Source organism: Prunus dulcis, chromosome 5 (genome assembly GCF_902201215.1).
Source record: "Prunus dulcis chromosome 5, ALMONDv2, whole genome shotgun sequence".
NCBI classification, from domain to species: Eukaryota; Viridiplantae; Streptophyta; class Magnoliopsida; order Rosales; family Rosaceae; genus Prunus; species Prunus dulcis.
Window position 1 is genome coordinate 6,530,126 of NC_047654.1, and position 16,235 is coordinate 6,546,360.

The window sequence follows — 16,235 nt, forward strand, 5'->3', positions numbered from 1 at the left end:
AACTATGAATAAGAAAAGTATGTATGGACATTCGACAACAGGGATTAGATACATGCTTGGTTGTTTAACTTGTTCTTCTATGCTTAATGGGTTCCTAATGCTTAATTTAGATTAGACAACAAATAATCAAGTTAGGGAATTAGGAGCACAAGGTTAGGACCAGACACCATGGCCTAATCATACTTTAGCTAGAATCAACCTTTGAATCCGAATGAGACTTGTCACTTGACTCCTTATAACCCAGAATTGAATTGTTATGGTGAATCGAATGCCCTAGTATCCCAACCTGTTTTCCAGTCTACAAAAGTACTCTTGTTACATTTGTTCACCTTGCTTTTGTTTGAAATTTCGTTTTGCCTCATTTGTTCAACAATTACAACCACTCTTGCTTTAAAATTCTATTTTAGACTTAACCTCCTACTTTCTTGAATCTGGTAACCTAAGTACATAACTAATTTTAACTTCTCAGTCCTCGTGGGTACGACCTCGTACTTGTCTTGCTATACTACTAATTGGCCCGTACAATTGCGAGTTAACATTTTAACAACAATTACTATTCTTGTAGAGCATCAAGATGGATGTTGGAGGACAGTTATACAAGTTACACGTTGAAGGCAGAGGCATGCTTGAGAAGAGAGAGGGATATAGTTTCCCATTACCTGCATCCAAGAAGTGAGCTGAAACTGGTGGCAATAGTGGAACATGAGTTGTTGGTGTTTTATAAAACTCAACTGACTGAAAAGAAGCATTCTGATTCTGGATCAAGTGCTTTCCCTGGAGATGATAATGTGGAGTATCTTTCTAGGAAGCTTGCAGCTAATGGAATTTTGTAACATAATGTTTCTGCTGAAGAAGATGCTGCAAGAAGCCAGGCTTAAATGAATCGCATGAACAATCATGAACAATAGACATGTTATTATTTCTTACTTTTTCCAGTTTTACCCTTTTGTTTGCATCTAAAGGATTTTGAGAAGTGGATTAATTCAGTTTTAATTTGCTTAGTTTGATGTATGCAATGCAACCATATATGGATCACGAAATTTCTTACTTTTAGTTCCTCTGCCTTCTCTGTTTACACCCGGATTGCTTAATGTATTTTCGAGATCTCTTCATTAACTTTCTTAATGGTGTTGCCCTCTCTAAACGAGAAGCATGATGAGTTTATGTAGTGCAGGAGCTTGTCGAAAAATGGGCAAAACATAAAATTACGATTAAGTGGCTGTCACTCTTCTTCAATGATCCTGATCCATACTTAGATATCACTACCGGGGCTGAATGAAGTGGGACTACTTACCTGCTTCCATGATTTGGTTCAGCAGGAAGTAAATGCTAATGTGAGAATTGCATTACTTGTAAGTGGGGACAGCAAATTGACAGAGAACTATTGAATGACGCATCAATGATGTGATGGATATACTTGTTGAAATCGGAATGGGACGAATGGATGCTTTTAAAGAGGATTTGAAGAACTACATGTTGAAGGCAGAGGCATATTTGAGCAAGGAGAGGGATAGAGTTTCTCACTACTACATGAAACCAAAGTAGCGAGCAGAAGCGGGGGAAGAAAGTGGAATGTTGGTGGTTTATGCAACTCAACCATTTGAATAGAAACATTCTGGTTCTGAATGTCGTGCTTTTTTTCGAGACAATAAGGTGGAGGATGTCTTATTTCTAGGAAATCTGTTGCTGCTGAAAGTTCAACTTTGGTAATGTTTTGTGCTCAATGGCAGTTTTACCAGCCAAACTAGCCAATTCCCAACTAAGTTATGTGCAGCTTTGTTTCTGCTTGCCATAAATAATCCATGGAGATTTTGAGGTATCTTGATAATGGCAGCATCTTCAACGACTTCAAGTCTCCGACCCCATCAACTTAACTTAATGATTTCATGACAATATTTATGTACTAAGATAATTATACAATTGAAGGCATAGTGAAGTCAACAATACTTAATTAAGAAGAAGAAAATGACTTGTGCGTATTTGGAAGGTAAGGGGCAAGCAAAATGCCAATAGACTACGAAAAATTAAAGAAACTTGGTAGGAAGTGACAGCAATTCAGACCAAAGTACCCTTTTTTTTTTTTTAAATTTTTTCCAACCTTACTACCCAATTCCCAAGTAATCTATTCTCATTTATGGGTCCCCAAACTTGAAAAATCAACCCCAATAAACACTCCATGATGACACAAAGTTTGGTTAAACTTACAAGAGACCGATTTCTTTATATCAAAACTGAGTCTCTCAAGTCTTGGTCTTTACATCTCTTGAAAAAGACAGGTACAATTAAGCATCCCAACTACTTTAGGTCTAGGCGGCAGAAGCTTCAATCTCTTTTGGGTCTTTCCATCTTGGAGTCATCTTCTAAGGTGTCCAAAGACTTTTTCCCATAGACTTGCTTTTCCAAATTTTTACATAACCTGTCTTTATATATGTATATGTAACAGGCTAAGGAAACCCCTCAGAGTGTCTTTCTCATTGCCAAGCTATGCATGCCTTCACCTTCTTCATCCTCTTCTTCACTTCCATCTTTCTTGAAACACAAGCAAGCGATGAAAACTGCGCAACTATGTGCACTCATGGGACTCCCCATATTCAGTTTCCTTTCCATGTAAGAGGGCAGCCCGAACACGGCGGTGACCCTATTTATGAGCTTGACTGCAACAACGCCACCAAAACTACCACAATCCACTTCCCGTCTTACGGCGACTTGGTCGTCAAATCCATCTCTTATGACATGAAAAGGCTTGATCTTCTCGACCCCAAGAGTTGTGTCCATGAAGTCTTTCTTAACCTCAATCTCTCCCTCACCCCATTTCAATACTACTATGTTGTGAAGGAGCACTCATATCTCAACTGTTCAGTTAGGCTTTCGCCTTCTTTCTCCGAAATCCCCTGTTTAAGTGGCTCCGACTATCATGTTTACACCGTTCCCCCTTCTTTGGCTGTCCCAAATTCTTGCAAGGTTGTGAAAACAGTTCTTATTCCTTTCGGGTATAGTCCTTATCTATCTGACAATAGTTTTGGTCTTGGATTAACTTGGGGCTCAGTTGGGGATGGACAACAAGAAACAGAATGCTTCACCATGGCACATGTGAAAGGTAAATTCCATTTCTCTTTTCCTTTGCCTGTACTTTTCTCAATTATTTTCTTCCCTTATAATTCTTTACTTAATTAATGGACGAAATTAAAGTAGAAGCAACAGGGATATTATTGTTCATCTTGTAAAACCAGAAACCACCCACATAAATTCATATATAATCATGAAATATCTATCATTTTGTTCAATAATTTGTGACTGAAATTTTAGTCAATGACTAGAAATGATATTAAAATGACATTATAAATTCTATTAATTTGATCTGGTCATAACAAACAAAGAAAACTGTTGCACTAGTCTACGGAGAATAATCTAATCTAAAAGAAGATTCCAAACTGGACAACTTTTATTATATTGACAGAAAAAACATGCTCCATTTCCCACTTGTTACGTATTCCTTTGGCTTTTATGTGTTTACTTTGTCAACTTTAATTTGTATTCAATATTTGAAGCCTCTGTCAAGTTGATTAAATATATATGACCCAAGACTTGTGCCGGCTAGTCAACCAAAGAACATAAGGAAGCTTCCCTTCTTGTTAAATTTTATAGAGACGGGCCAACGGCTCGTTACTAGTAATACTTATATTATTTCTAACTTAACAACTTACAAAGTCTAGTAGGTGTAGGATTTTATCACAAAAAGCCTAGGTAATATTAGTAGTGTATCTATTCATTATATCTTGTATTTTATTTAGTCCAATTTCCGAAGGACTTATATTCTTCAACACTTCTAGTAACTTTTGACCAAATCAATGTCATATATTACCGTCTTCTCCCACTTAAATTTATGTAATGATGATGGAATTGTCAACCATCAAGGTGTAAGAAAAAGCCCTGCTTTTTTTGGTAAAAAAAAAGCCCTGGTATTTTACAAAGAAATGATTTCTAATACGTACTTCTGGTTTGATGTGTGCAGTGGTATGTATTGCCATCTTCATTTTCGCTGCTGCGGCACTGAGAAAATTAAAAATTTATCAGTCCAAAAAGCTACAACATTTGATTGAAGGGAAGGATCAAGTTCAGGTTGAGAAGTTATTGGGAGATTATAAACCCCTTAAACTTGAAACATGCTGCAATTCCGACCTCAAGCAAGGAAACAGTCAGGGTGAAACAGTTTTGGACATTAGAATCATGAAGCAACACAAAATGCAAGCTATGTAATGAATTATTTTTATTTTATTTTATTTTTAGATTTATGCCAGACCAAGCACTCAAGAGAAATGTAGCATCCACCTTGTGAAGAGGGTTAAATGACTTTTGCAATGTCTTTGAGCCTATATCTATGTCTGCTAAGCATTGGTATTCAAGCATCCTTTGGCTACCAAGTTTTTTCATCACGTCTTATGATAGGGAATTTCAACACTATAAGCATTCAAACGCTAACTGGTAGTAAATAAATATGGCCAGGGGCATTTTTAGCCTATGACAGGCTGGGCTCATGCCCGACCCAAATTTTTACTAAATTAAACCCAGCCCACTACATATGTCCAGCCCACTTAAATTAAACCTTCTCTTTCTTTCTTTTTCTTCTCTCCCTCTCTTTTTCATTATTATCCTTCTCTCCTCTCCCTTTTTATGTTTATTAATGAAATTCACTCGTACTGTCAAGTTTAATATTTAAGTTTTTCTCGATCGGCTTTCGAATCCTGGAACCGCCACTGAATACGGCGCCAACAACTCATTTATACTCAAAGTTACAATACAGACAAGAAATCAAGGACAGCTTTATGGAATTCCCAAATAATGAACAACAAAATGAAATCATCCAGAAGCTTTTTGTTTTGCCTTTCTATATAAGACACGCCCACATTAGAGGTGTAGAACCGCTTACCTTCTACAACAGAGCAACCCATGGACAAAGAAAGAAAGAACGAAAGATAGATAGAGAGTATGTAACACTGACATTGAAGGAGAGTGGGATGACATTTGGATCAAGCGAATACTATTCTTGTGCAGCATCAAGTTGGATTGTGGAAAAATCTAAACCTGATTACATGTTGAAGGCTTAGGAATGCCTGAGAAGGTTGAGATATTTCTCATTACCTGCATTCAAGCAGTGAGCAGAAGCTAGTGGAGAAATTGGAACATGAGTTGTCGGGGGTATATGCAACTAACTGCTTGAAAACGAACTTTCTGGATGTCATGCCTTGCATAGAGATTGTGAGGTTGACTTCCACATCTAGATGACCATGCTTAGAAAACATCAATCATTTTCTTAGTGCTGACTTCAAATACCTAAGTATGCGAATCAAAATTTTCATGTGTGCTCGATTAGGAGGGTGCATAAATTGACTTACCACGTTAACAACGTATGCTATATATGAACGGTGATGTTGACCTCAGATCATCAATGCCCTTTATTAATTCTTCTTCCACCTCTCCTCAGGTCCTTGAACTTTCTGAGAATCTTTTTTTCGATTCCTCAATATTTATTGGATATCCAATCCTAGCAGCGACCTTGTCCATATTGGATTAGGAGGAAATCAGCTACGAGGTCCCATCCCATTTGATATGCTTTCTCAAACATGGTCTCTATAACATCTCTTCAACTCAACACTAATGATTATACAAGTTTTTCTTTTTCCGGTCATTTATCACCAACCAAACATGAAAGAATGTGGAACATGTGATTTATACTAGAAAGTTTGTAAAGAGATAGTGTATTAGAGAATTCAAACCAAAACAGAGCAATTCCCAGAATATTTGAATCTGAAAATGTACTGGTTTTGGTGACTTCCACTATTACTTTTCTTGGCAACCAAAGGGATTTCAAATCTATAATGTTAAAGAAAGTAGAACATGTGATTAATTAGAAAGTTTTTAAAGAAACGTATCTTAGAGAATCCAAATCGGGGGGGGATCCGAATCCTCTGCTATGATTTTCTCTGCCATGATATGCTTTACTTTTGTTCTTCATACGTCACCTCATTAAAATTTAATTTAAGGGATTTAAAAGTTGACATATCATCCTAAAACAAAAACCCAATTTACTCCTAATTCAAAAAGAATAAAAGTTGACAGATCTTTGGTGTCATTCGCCAAAAGTTTCTGCACCTCAACTCAACCCTTGGATGGCAAAAGGATGAACAGACGGGAAGAGAATGCTGTTTATTGCCTTTACTTTGTCAAAAATATGTAAAATAAATGTTATTTATTTCTAAAATACATGTGCTATATTCTCTACCTTTTGAATTTAATTTTAATTATTTTATACACGACAGCATAACAGAGCACACAGAAATTTTGACTGGAAAAAAAAGACCCAACATTAGTGAGGGACGTTCTGTTTTCTGCTTTTCATGGTTTTTTTTCTTTCTAATTTTGGTTTATTAAATTGGAATTTAGAATTGGGAAAACAAAATTTATTAGAAGAGATGGCTGGTTCAGTCCGTTAGTTTATGGGCTTGGTACGTACTTTTTCCCTTTCTTATTTTTTCTAGGAAAGGAACACCAGTGTATAGTTTCCTAATCCTAATCCTAATCCTAATCCTAATCCTTATCCTTTGACCCAAAAAAATATTTTATAATGTGAGTGAGCCAAGTAAAATCCTATATGGAGTGGGAGTTCCCAAAACCCTACACAAACTCTATAAATATACATGGTCTCCCTGGTTATGAATTTGTCTCACATATTGTTCTGCAATCCATCTGTTTGAAAATCAATAACCCCTGATCTTCATAAACCCTAAATTCTATAAACTTAAGTGTTTACTATATAGTGATATTCTTCACAGATCTTTCACAGGCCGGTTTACGCGAGACTTGTTCTGCAAGGTAGTGAAAAGCATTCTGATCAGAGTCGGAGGATATCAAAGATTTCGGTTGGCAACAATGCAATTCAGAATTATTGAGTGGGATCAAGGATGGAACTTTATCCAGGAGGGGATTATGAATCTAAAGAGGAGAATTGCAGAAGGTTTACCAGAGAATCAAGTCAGTGCCGCAGAGATTGTTGATATGTACACAACTATCTATAACATGTGCACTCAAAAACCTCCCTATCAATATACTCAGGCCCTTTATGACAGATATCAGAGGACATTCGAGGAGCACATTACTTCAACGGTGCTGCCCTCTTTGAAAGAGAAGCCCGACGAGTTTCTGTTGCAGGAGTTTGTCAAAAGCTGGGGAGATTATAAGGTTATGCTTAGGTGGATGTCTCGCTCCTTTGCATATCTTGATCGTTACTTCCTCAATTGGCGATCACTTCCGGGGCTAAAGGAAGCTGCAGTTAAATACTACCGTGATTTGGTTTACCAGGAGGTAAATGCTATCGTGAGAGAAGCTGCAATTCGTCTTATTGATAAAGAACGTGAAGGAGGAGAAATTGACAGAGCACTATTGAAGAATGTGATAGATATATTTGTTGAAATTGGCGAGGGACAAAGGGATGCTTACGAAAAGGACTTCGAAGGATACATGCTAACCGATACTCGCGATTACTATTCTCATAAAGCATCGAGATGGATTTTGGAGGACAATTATACGAATTATATGTTGAAGGTAGAGGAATGCTTGAGAAGGGAGAGGGATATAGTTTCTCATTACCTGCATCCAAGCAGTGAGAAGATGCTGGTGAAGACAGTGAAACATTGGTTGGCGGTATATGCAAATCAACTGATTGGAAAGAAGCGTTCTGAATCTGGATGTGGAGGTGATTGCCTTACAGTTGATAATATCGAGGAGCTTTCTAAGAATTTTATTGCTGCTGTAGTATTGGAACAGCAAGTTCCTGCTCAGTGTTCAACCTTGTTCCAACAGGCTGAAGATGCTGCAATGCAGGAATGAAATCAAGCAAACACTACTAACAAATTGTAAACAGTATAGACATGGTAAATTTGTGTGGTTTTTATCATTTAATTAATCTTGAAAAACGTTTTTTTCCATTTTCTTTCACATTGTTGAAAAGTTTTTAATTCGATCCTTATCTGGAAAAACGCTGCCAAGGTGATCAAATTGACAAGTAATTTGAATTGCTAATCAGAGTTGTTGCCATTGTGAATTTGTAACAATAACTTGCGCTTTGGGTACAAAACCCATTAAAAAAAAAACACCATACCCAATAACAAAAAAGATGGATGATCTTTGTATATATGGCCACTCCGAAAAATATCCCATTGAAGCATTCCGTCGAACAATATGCTGGCAAAATCCAAACTAACCCACACATAACATACTCTAACCAGGTAAAATCTGACTGAAAAACAGGTACATGATCGCATTTTCAGTTTCCTCACTAAAAATAATAATCTTGACAATAAATGGGTACAAATATTAACCATCGGAAATGAATCAATTACTACTTGTAGTTGAATATTTCCCTAAAATTGAAAATACACTCCATGATGACACAAAGTTTGTTTAAACTTACAAGACACCCATTTCTTTACATCAAAACTGAGTTTCTCTAGTCTTGGTCTTTAGATCTCCTGAAAAAGACAGATATACTTTAGGTCAAATAAAATTGAAGTATACCATTAATGCTGCACTGATGAAATCATGAAAGCATTTTTGAATGTTTCCCAGAAGAAAAGGGAAAGAAAACAGGCAATTTTCACAGGAATGCTATCACAGTGCACAGCTATGTCTTCAGACTAATAAAAGGCTCAGTATGGAGATTTACAGCAGTTCCACAGTTCAGTCTACCAAGTCTTCCCCTACTTCACTGCCTTCTTCCATTCTAGAATTTACAATAAGAAAACGAAAGATTTCGTTGAATTATTTTACAGCAACCATGCGCGTCCATGCGTGTCCTTCCTTCTCAAATTTGTTCAATCAAAAACTGGATGTCATGAGCTGCATGCCAACATCTTCTTACATTGCAGCTTCTTTTCTACCACCGCTTTGCTTTTCCTTTTTCTTTCCATTTCTTTCCGGTTTGCCATCATTCTTTGGTTTTTTTTTCTTGTTGGCTTTCTCATGCTACATGGGGGCTACTTCCTCCTTCCTGCCCGCTATTCCTGGTTGGCTTCTTCATGAAAACACAAGATACATGAACAGTGGCGGATCCAGGATTATGTAGCCAAGGGGGCTTAGTGTAAAAGTTCTGAAATTTTTCTACAAAGAAAATAATGCTAAAAAGATAGAAAGATAGTACTTCCATTCATAATTCATAACAAAACCAATAATACAAGTTACAATTGTCCACGACGAGTTTTCATATTCTGAAAACGTTGCATTATAATTTCGTTATCAATACAAGCGAAAACATCTCTCTCAATGTAAACAATCAAGCTATCATTCAACCATTGATCTCCCATTCTGTTGCGAAGTGGATTTTTAATAATATTCATAGCGGAAAATGCCCTCTCCACTGATGCAGTTGCAACCGGTAAAACCAAAGCCAATGTAAGAAGCAAATACACAAAAGGAAATATTTCATGCATTCCTTTCTCCACCATTTTTTCCGCAAGACTACTAATCCCTTCCAATTGAGAAAAATCACTACTCGAACGCATATGATGAACATAAACACCAAGTTGATCTTCAAGCATCAATAAGTCTCTATCCGAAAAATCATAAGGATAAAATTGAGCAAGACGAACTAGCTTTCGTTTGTCAAAAGCCACAAAGTTATTTTTTGGACTCAAGCATGCCAAACAAGTAAGTAACTCAGTACTTACCTCGTTGAAGCGATCATTTAACTCCGCAAGTTGCCCATCAATTACATGAATAAAGATCTCCACACGATAACGATGATAATTTGTCTTCATTGGAGCATTACGCCGTGATCTCCCTGGAATTACATATTCCTCATCCATGGTAGGAACTATAATATCATGTTTGTAACAAAACGAGGATGCTTGCTCAACCAATTCTTCAAACTCATTATCCCTCATCAACTGCAGGTTTTCCTTGCATGTTTTCACTAAATTCATTGCACTCACAATGTCTTGATCTTTCTTTTGCAATGCTAGAGACAAAGTGTTTGTTATTCCCAATATAGCTTTCATTACAAATAAGTGAAACACAAACTCAAAAGATTGTATTTCTCTCCATAACTTATAGGCTTCACCCGAACTATCATTAGGATTATCATCAACAATCATTTGAAGCACATTCACCATAGATGGGAACATAGAAATGATACTAATCAACGTACCATAATGTGAGTTCCATCGTGTATCGCCGGCACGTTTGAGAGTCCTTTCTTGATTTAAGCCCCGCCCTGTTATAAGACAATCATCTTCAAAAGCTCTCACAAGCTCTTCTTGGTATTGTGCTCTAAGTGCATCGCGACGCTTACAAGATGCTCCAACAACATTAACCAAACTATTAGCCGTTGTGAAAAAAAAGTTGACATCAATGTTTTTCTTTGCTACCGCAACAAGAGCTAGTTGAAGTTGATGAGCAAAGCAATGAACATAAAATGCACAAGGTTGTTCTCTCAAAATCTTTGTCTTAAGGCCATTGAACTCACCTCTCATATTACTAGCTCCATCATAACCTTGTCCTCGTAGCTTGGAAAAGCTCAAATTCACGGAAGAAAAGAATTCATCAATTGCTTCCTTTAGTGCACTTGAAGTAGTGTCGGTTACATGTTGAACCCCCACAAACCTTTCAATTATTTGTCCTTTGTCATTCACATAACGCAACCCCATCGCCATTTGCTCCTTTATTGAAACATCACGTGCTTCATCCACCATTATTGAAAAATATCTATCTTTTACATCACTCAAGATAAGATCAATGGTTTCTTTAGCACAAGAATTGACAAGATCTTTTTGAATTGAAGGAGCTATTAACTTTAAATTTTCCGGAGCATTTTCCAACACAACGGCCTTAACTTTTTCATCATGATCCGCAAGAAATTGCAAGAGCTCTAAATAATTCCCTTTATTACTTGATTGTGCACTTTCATCATGACCACGAAAAGAAAGCCCTTGCCGCAACAAATACCTAGTGCACTTAAGTGATGCATTCAAGCAAGTGCGATAAGCCGTGCGAGCTTGGCTTGTTTGCTTGATCACAATTGTTTCAATGTGTGTAGTTTGATGCATCAAATTGTAAGCAACTTCTCTAGCTTGGTTGTGAACACTACCAACCGGTCCAACATGAAGGTTAAATCTTTCTTTCGCCTTCTTCCAATTATTGAAGCCTACCCCAATGAATGCATCACCACCCACTTGATCAAAATTAGATTTGAAGAGATAACAATGAAGACAAAACGCAGCATCTTTAGCAATACTATATTCCAACCAATCATGATCATCAAACCAATGAGCAATGAAGCGTCTATTAATTCCTGATTGATTAGTTTGTGGGAATTTATAACTTCTAGGTTGACAAGGTCCCTTTTGTAGATATGCTCTTCGGATCTCATCCCGAATATTAGGACTATAATCCGCCATTCGAGTTCTTAGTCCAGGGTCTGCTTGAAGATTAGCTAAGATCTCATCTACTTCAATTGGTCTTGCATTTGAACTACCCGGATTAGACAGAGAAGAACTATCCGTAGATAATTTTCTTTTAAAGAATCGTTCCATAAATCTACAAATCAATTAATTCAATCAATCATTAATTTTTATCCAAATTATCATATGAATATGAAAATTTCAATAACCCACTCTCAATATTCAATATACTCCCTAAACCCATATCAATCAATATTCAATATACCAAATTATCATATCAAATAGCAATCAATATTCAATATACTCAATCAATTCATATTATCAATCAAGCATAAACTCAATCAATCTACATTAATATGATTATCACTATGATTCATATCCATAAATTTAATTACATAAAAAAAAAATATCAATATGATTCATATCCATAAATTTCAAGCATAAACTCAATCAAGCATAAACTCAATCAATCAATATGATTCATATCCATAAATTTCATTACATAAAAAAAAAATATCAATATCAACAATATATATTATCACTATAATTATTAATATAAAATTTTCCATGCTTACTTGTAGTTGAAAAAATGGGCGGCGGATGGCAGTAGAAGGTGGTGGTGATCGGCACTGGGCCACCGGCGAAGAGTTGATGGAGGTTGTCCAAGGTTGGGAGGTTGGGAGGTTAGGGTTTGAGAGGATGGGAAGAGGAGCTGTGGAATTGGGAATGCATCATCGTCGTCCTTCATCCTCTAAAGGAGAATGCTAAAAATCTCATGCCCATGTTATGCAAGGCATAGATAATGTCGTGTACAACCTGAAAACTCCGCTGAAAGGGGCATTATCATAAGTTTGAGTTTCTGTTTCCATTCATTTCCCTTTCTAATCTTGTGAAAAGCAACAATATCAAAATCCATGGACATGTAACCCAATGAAAAAATTACCCCATTGGCAACAAAACAGCATAATCCTCTATGTTCATATGATAGCCATTAAAAAAATGGAAAAAAGGCATTGACCCCCAAGTCTTCTCATCATAAGATCATACTTCTCAAAGCTTGGTTTGGAAATGGATGCATGCACGATCTAGATGAAATGGTAATTAAATCTTTTCATAGGCAATTGAAAACATAAATCCATTTGGCTTTAAATGATTTGGACTGAGGAATGGTTGAAATGCAACAACCTTTCATCCCCAAAACAAATATATGTCCACCGCGGTGACAGGAGGAGGCATCTAATCTAATCTGATTATAGAATATGAATAAGTTGAAGTGGCTGAATCTTGGCAATGAAACACCCATCGGAAAACGTGGCAAGAGGTTTAAGTATTGGGGTTTGACACCTTCTACACTGCCCATATCCTTTCTTTGAATTTAACTTCATAAGTTGCATTTTTGCATTTTCCCTCAAAAAAAGAGCCCACTAAAACAATTCTATCTTTCCCCTTACATATAGAACAAGAACAAGTTATTGATGCTATGGCCTCCATGGGCATGCAGTAAAGAGTAAAGAGAAGAGAGACATATAGGACAATTCATTGATGCATGCCCCGACTCCATGGGCATGCAGTAAAGAGTAAAGAGAAGAGAGACATATAGGACAATTCATTGATGCATGCCCCGACTCCATGGGCATGCAGTAAAGAGTAAAGAGAAGAGAGACATATAGGACAATTCATTGATGCATTCTCCCCCTCCATGGGCATGATGGACAGAGAAGAGAGACACATAGAAAACTTGAGCAAAATTCATCGAGAAACTAAACAAACAGAAAATTGATCGAAAATTTTAAAAGGAAAAAAGAAAAGAAACAACAATGCAAATCAAGAACATCAATAACTTTATTTACAGAAAAAAAAAAATAAAAAAATTAAGAAGATGATATCCACTAAGCCATGCATGCGCTGACCTCGGATAAGGATTAACGGCCTCATGCACAGTGGAATTTGGAATCGTCGTCGTTTCGGGTTTACTAGGGTTGGCTGTACTGGCGAGTAGTAAGCGAAGGTCCTCGACCAGTTGGGTTAGAGACTTCTCCATCTCCTCGAGCTTATCTTGACGATGGCCCTCTTTCATTGATTTCGTCAAATCGACCAGTTGGGTTACAGATTTCTCCATATCCAATATCTTGTGGCGTGAAAGTGAAACCATCGTCAAGGCATGGTCATCCTGAACATCATGACTCCAGGGCAGCTCAGCGGTGGTGGAAGGTCCAGATATATACCCATCCCCAAAGATAGACAATGAGTGACTGGCTCGGGAGCCGCAGTTGATGTATTCAATCAGGGTTTATAGGATTTTGAAAGACTTTATATATAAAAAATGAGATTCTGATATTAATTTTTTTGGACGAAGATTCTGATATTTTAATTGATACTCTGATAGATTTTTACAAATAAGCCCCATTTTAAGCCCATTTTAACATAACATAATATTTAAAAAAAAAATTATAGAACTTATTTGGAGAGAAAAACGCAAAACATAGTACTTGTCATTTTTTTCATGGCAAAAAGTCACTTTTGGTCCCTATAGTTTTCCATTTTAACCACTTTAGTTCCTGTAGTTTCAATTTGATCAATGTTGTCCATGTACTTTCAATTTCGAGCAATTTAAGGACAAAAGTGAGTTTCTGTCAAATGTATGTAACTTCTGTTAGTTGGTCACGTGCCCCTCACGTGGAGGGGCAATTTTGTCCAATTGTGCGCAGCTTAAGGTCTGCCAAGCTACCCTCTCTCCATTCCAAATTAGACTTGATTTTGGGGATTTTCTGGATTAGGGTTCTTCAAAAATTTTGATTGAGGGCAAGGAGAGGGTGAGAAATTCCATTAACGAGTTCGACTTCGTCTTCTCGACTCTCGTCATCGGCTCTATACTCAAATTCACTCTTATGTATTTGTTAGCACCTACTTTGTCTGCTTCAGCTGCCACTCTTCCTTCGATCTTCACCAATTGTCCAGCTAGCCACATGTTCGAATCAGTCTTCACAACTATTTGGTTCGCTGCTGGGCCTGTTGGACTTCGTTGTCAAATGGGTTAATTAAACTGAGGAAGAAGGTTGAGGGTGTGATTTGGTCCCCTTTGGCTTTGTGGATGTTTTCAGTTTTTGGTTTTTGTGTCTGCGTGCCATTGATGTTTCCTTTGGTGTTGGCTGGTGTTTGTTCGTACTTTTGGGCTTGGTTGGTTATTGAATGAAACCAAAACAAAAATTGAGGAAAAAAATGGATATGAATTTTGAAGGAGGGTTTGTGGTGTTGGCGAGGTTGACAGGTGCTTAGAGTGTTGGGGAAGTGAAATCCATGAAATGAGGGGGGGTAGTTGGATCAACTACATAGAAGAGAAATTGGTGGAGGAGAGTGAGATTGCAGAGCAATAAGTCGACTTACAACTGATTTGGTTCTTGTTGTTTTATGTCTTGCTATCATTTTTTATCATAACTTTGAACACTCCGAAGAGTGGGAGGGGTTTTGGAGCAACAATAAGAAGAAAATCATATGAATTGAACCAATTCTAAACCTAGGAATAAAAAAATTTGACCGACCCAACCCAGAAAATCCTCAAAGTCTAATTTGGAATGGAGGGAGGGTAGCTAGACAGACCTTAAGCTGCACATGATTGGACAAAGTTGCCCTAACAGAAGTTACATACATTTGACAAAAGCTCACTTTTGTTCTTAAATTGTTCAAAATTGAAAGTACAGGGACAAAATTGATCAAATTGAAACTACAGTGACTAAAGTGGTTAAAGTGGCAAACTACAGAGGCCAAAAGTTACTTTTTTGCCTTTTTCATTGGTACTTCGAAAATTTTCACACACTAATAACCAATTAGAAAGTGACAAGTGTCTAGTTTTGGATTTTTCTCTTCAAACAGACTCCATAAGGGTTTTTGTATATTATGTCATATTAGAATGAGCCTATTTATAGAAAGCCCTATTTTGAATTCTAATAGTAAGGCCATCTCTAGTCATAGGTCATATGCCAAATATATCTCTAAAATAACGCAAAACTCATCCCCAGCTATGGGCTAAAAAATTTTGGCTAAATTTGGAAGGCCACATTTGGCCCTTTAGAGCAGTTCCAGCGGCCCCTGGCAGGGGTTGGTTTAGGCCCAAAACGGGCTTCCAGTGAACAAATGCTGCCAGGGCTGTTGGTGGGCTCCATAAGCCTGGGCTGGCCCTCAGGAAAAACCAGCCATTGCTCTAGCCTGGGTTTGCTAACATCAGTAACAAAAATATATATATATATATTTTTTAAATACTAAAAATTTCAGAATTTTTTTTAAATAAATACTTAGTCATATTTTTCACTTCTTACACCAAAATTCTATACAAATTACTCTCATCATATCTCATGTGAATAGTGATTGTCATGGCAATGAGTGGAAACACCACAAGCCTTTTGCAAGGGCTGCCACTATTCACGTGAATAGTAATAGCCCTTGCCTCCCCTTTCCCTCTGCCATAACAAATGGGTGGAAGTGCTCTTAGTCCTCTAACTAGGCCGAATGTAGCCCAGCTTTGGCATAGGCCTTTGTGGGCCCGGAGCATATGCTTTCCAGGAGGAGAAAGTATCACGCGTAGACAAGAGCACAAAACATCTCGTGCAACTACAGATCCAACAGCCAATATTAAAGGCGCGTTGACATCATCGATGACGTCAGCTAGTCGTTAGAGTTTTATTTTTATTTTTAATAACCTTTTTAAATGTTTTTTAATTTGTTTTGGTTTAAAAATATATATATAATTGGTTTCTGATCGTTGGAGTTCAGAACCATTGATTGAAAATT

General features: G+C 37.1%; 3 protein-coding genes across 3 annotated transcripts; 2 read left to right on the forward strand and 1 right to left on the reverse strand.

The window, feature by feature from the left end:
* The first annotated feature begins 2,381 nt into the window (after positions 1-2,381).
* LOC117628187 (putative RING-H2 finger protein ATL21A) lies at positions 2,382-4,406 on the forward strand. The gene is made up of 2 exons (XM_034360572.1): positions 2,382-3,097; positions 4,013-4,406. Exons 1-2 carry the CDS (start codon positions 2,485-2,487, stop codon positions 4,255-4,257), a joined length of 858 nt encoding a protein of 285 aa, XP_034216463.1. The 5' UTR covers positions 2,382-2,484; the 3' UTR covers positions 4,258-4,406.
* A 2,521-nt stretch (positions 4,407-6,927) lies between these two features.
* LOC117628922 (cullin-1-like) lies at positions 6,928-7,884 on the forward strand. Its single transcript, XM_034361467.1, has one exon. The coding sequence runs from the start codon at positions 6,928-6,930 to the stop codon at positions 7,882-7,884; it is 957 nt and encodes a 318-aa protein (XP_034217358.1).
* A 1,129-nt stretch (positions 7,885-9,013) lies between these two features.
* On the reverse strand, positions 9,014-13,602 carry LOC117628923 (zinc finger MYM-type protein 1-like). The gene is made up of 4 exons (XM_034361468.1): positions 13,361-13,602; positions 10,517-11,586; positions 9,269-10,429; positions 9,014-9,153 (listed from the first exon to the last, which is right to left on the reverse strand). The coding sequence occupies exons 1-4, from the start codon at positions 13,600-13,602 to the stop codon at positions 9,014-9,016; spliced, it is 2,613 nt and encodes an 870-aa protein (XP_034217359.1).
* Positions 13,603-16,235: the final 2,633 nt, after the last annotated feature.

Excerpts from the sequence above, each read along its gene's own strand:
- LOC117628187 (XM_034360572.1), top strand. The coding sequence starts at position 2,485 with ATGCATGCCTTCACCTTCTTCATCCTCTTCTTCACTTCCATCTTTCTT. Across the intron at positions 3,098-4,012 it reads CACCATGGCACATGTGAAAG|TGGTATGTATTGCCATCTTC; the intron begins GTAAATTCCATT and ends TGATGTGTGCAG.
- LOC117628922 (XM_034361467.1), top strand. The coding sequence starts at position 6,928 with ATGCAATTCAGAATTATTGAGTGGGATCAAGGATGGAACTTTATCCAG.
- LOC117628923 (XM_034361468.1), bottom strand. The coding sequence starts at position 13,602 with ATGGTTTCACTTTCACGCCACAAGATATTGGATATGGAGAAATCTGTA. Across the intron at positions 10,430-10,516 it reads TGGAGCTAGTAATATGAGAG|CTCTTGTTGCGGTAGCAAAG; the intron begins GTGAGTTCAATG and ends AACTTCAACTAG. Across the intron at positions 9,154-9,268 it reads TAACGAAATTATAATGCAAC|AAAAATTTCAGAACTTTTAC; the intron begins GTTTTCAGAATA and ends TTTTCTTTGTAG.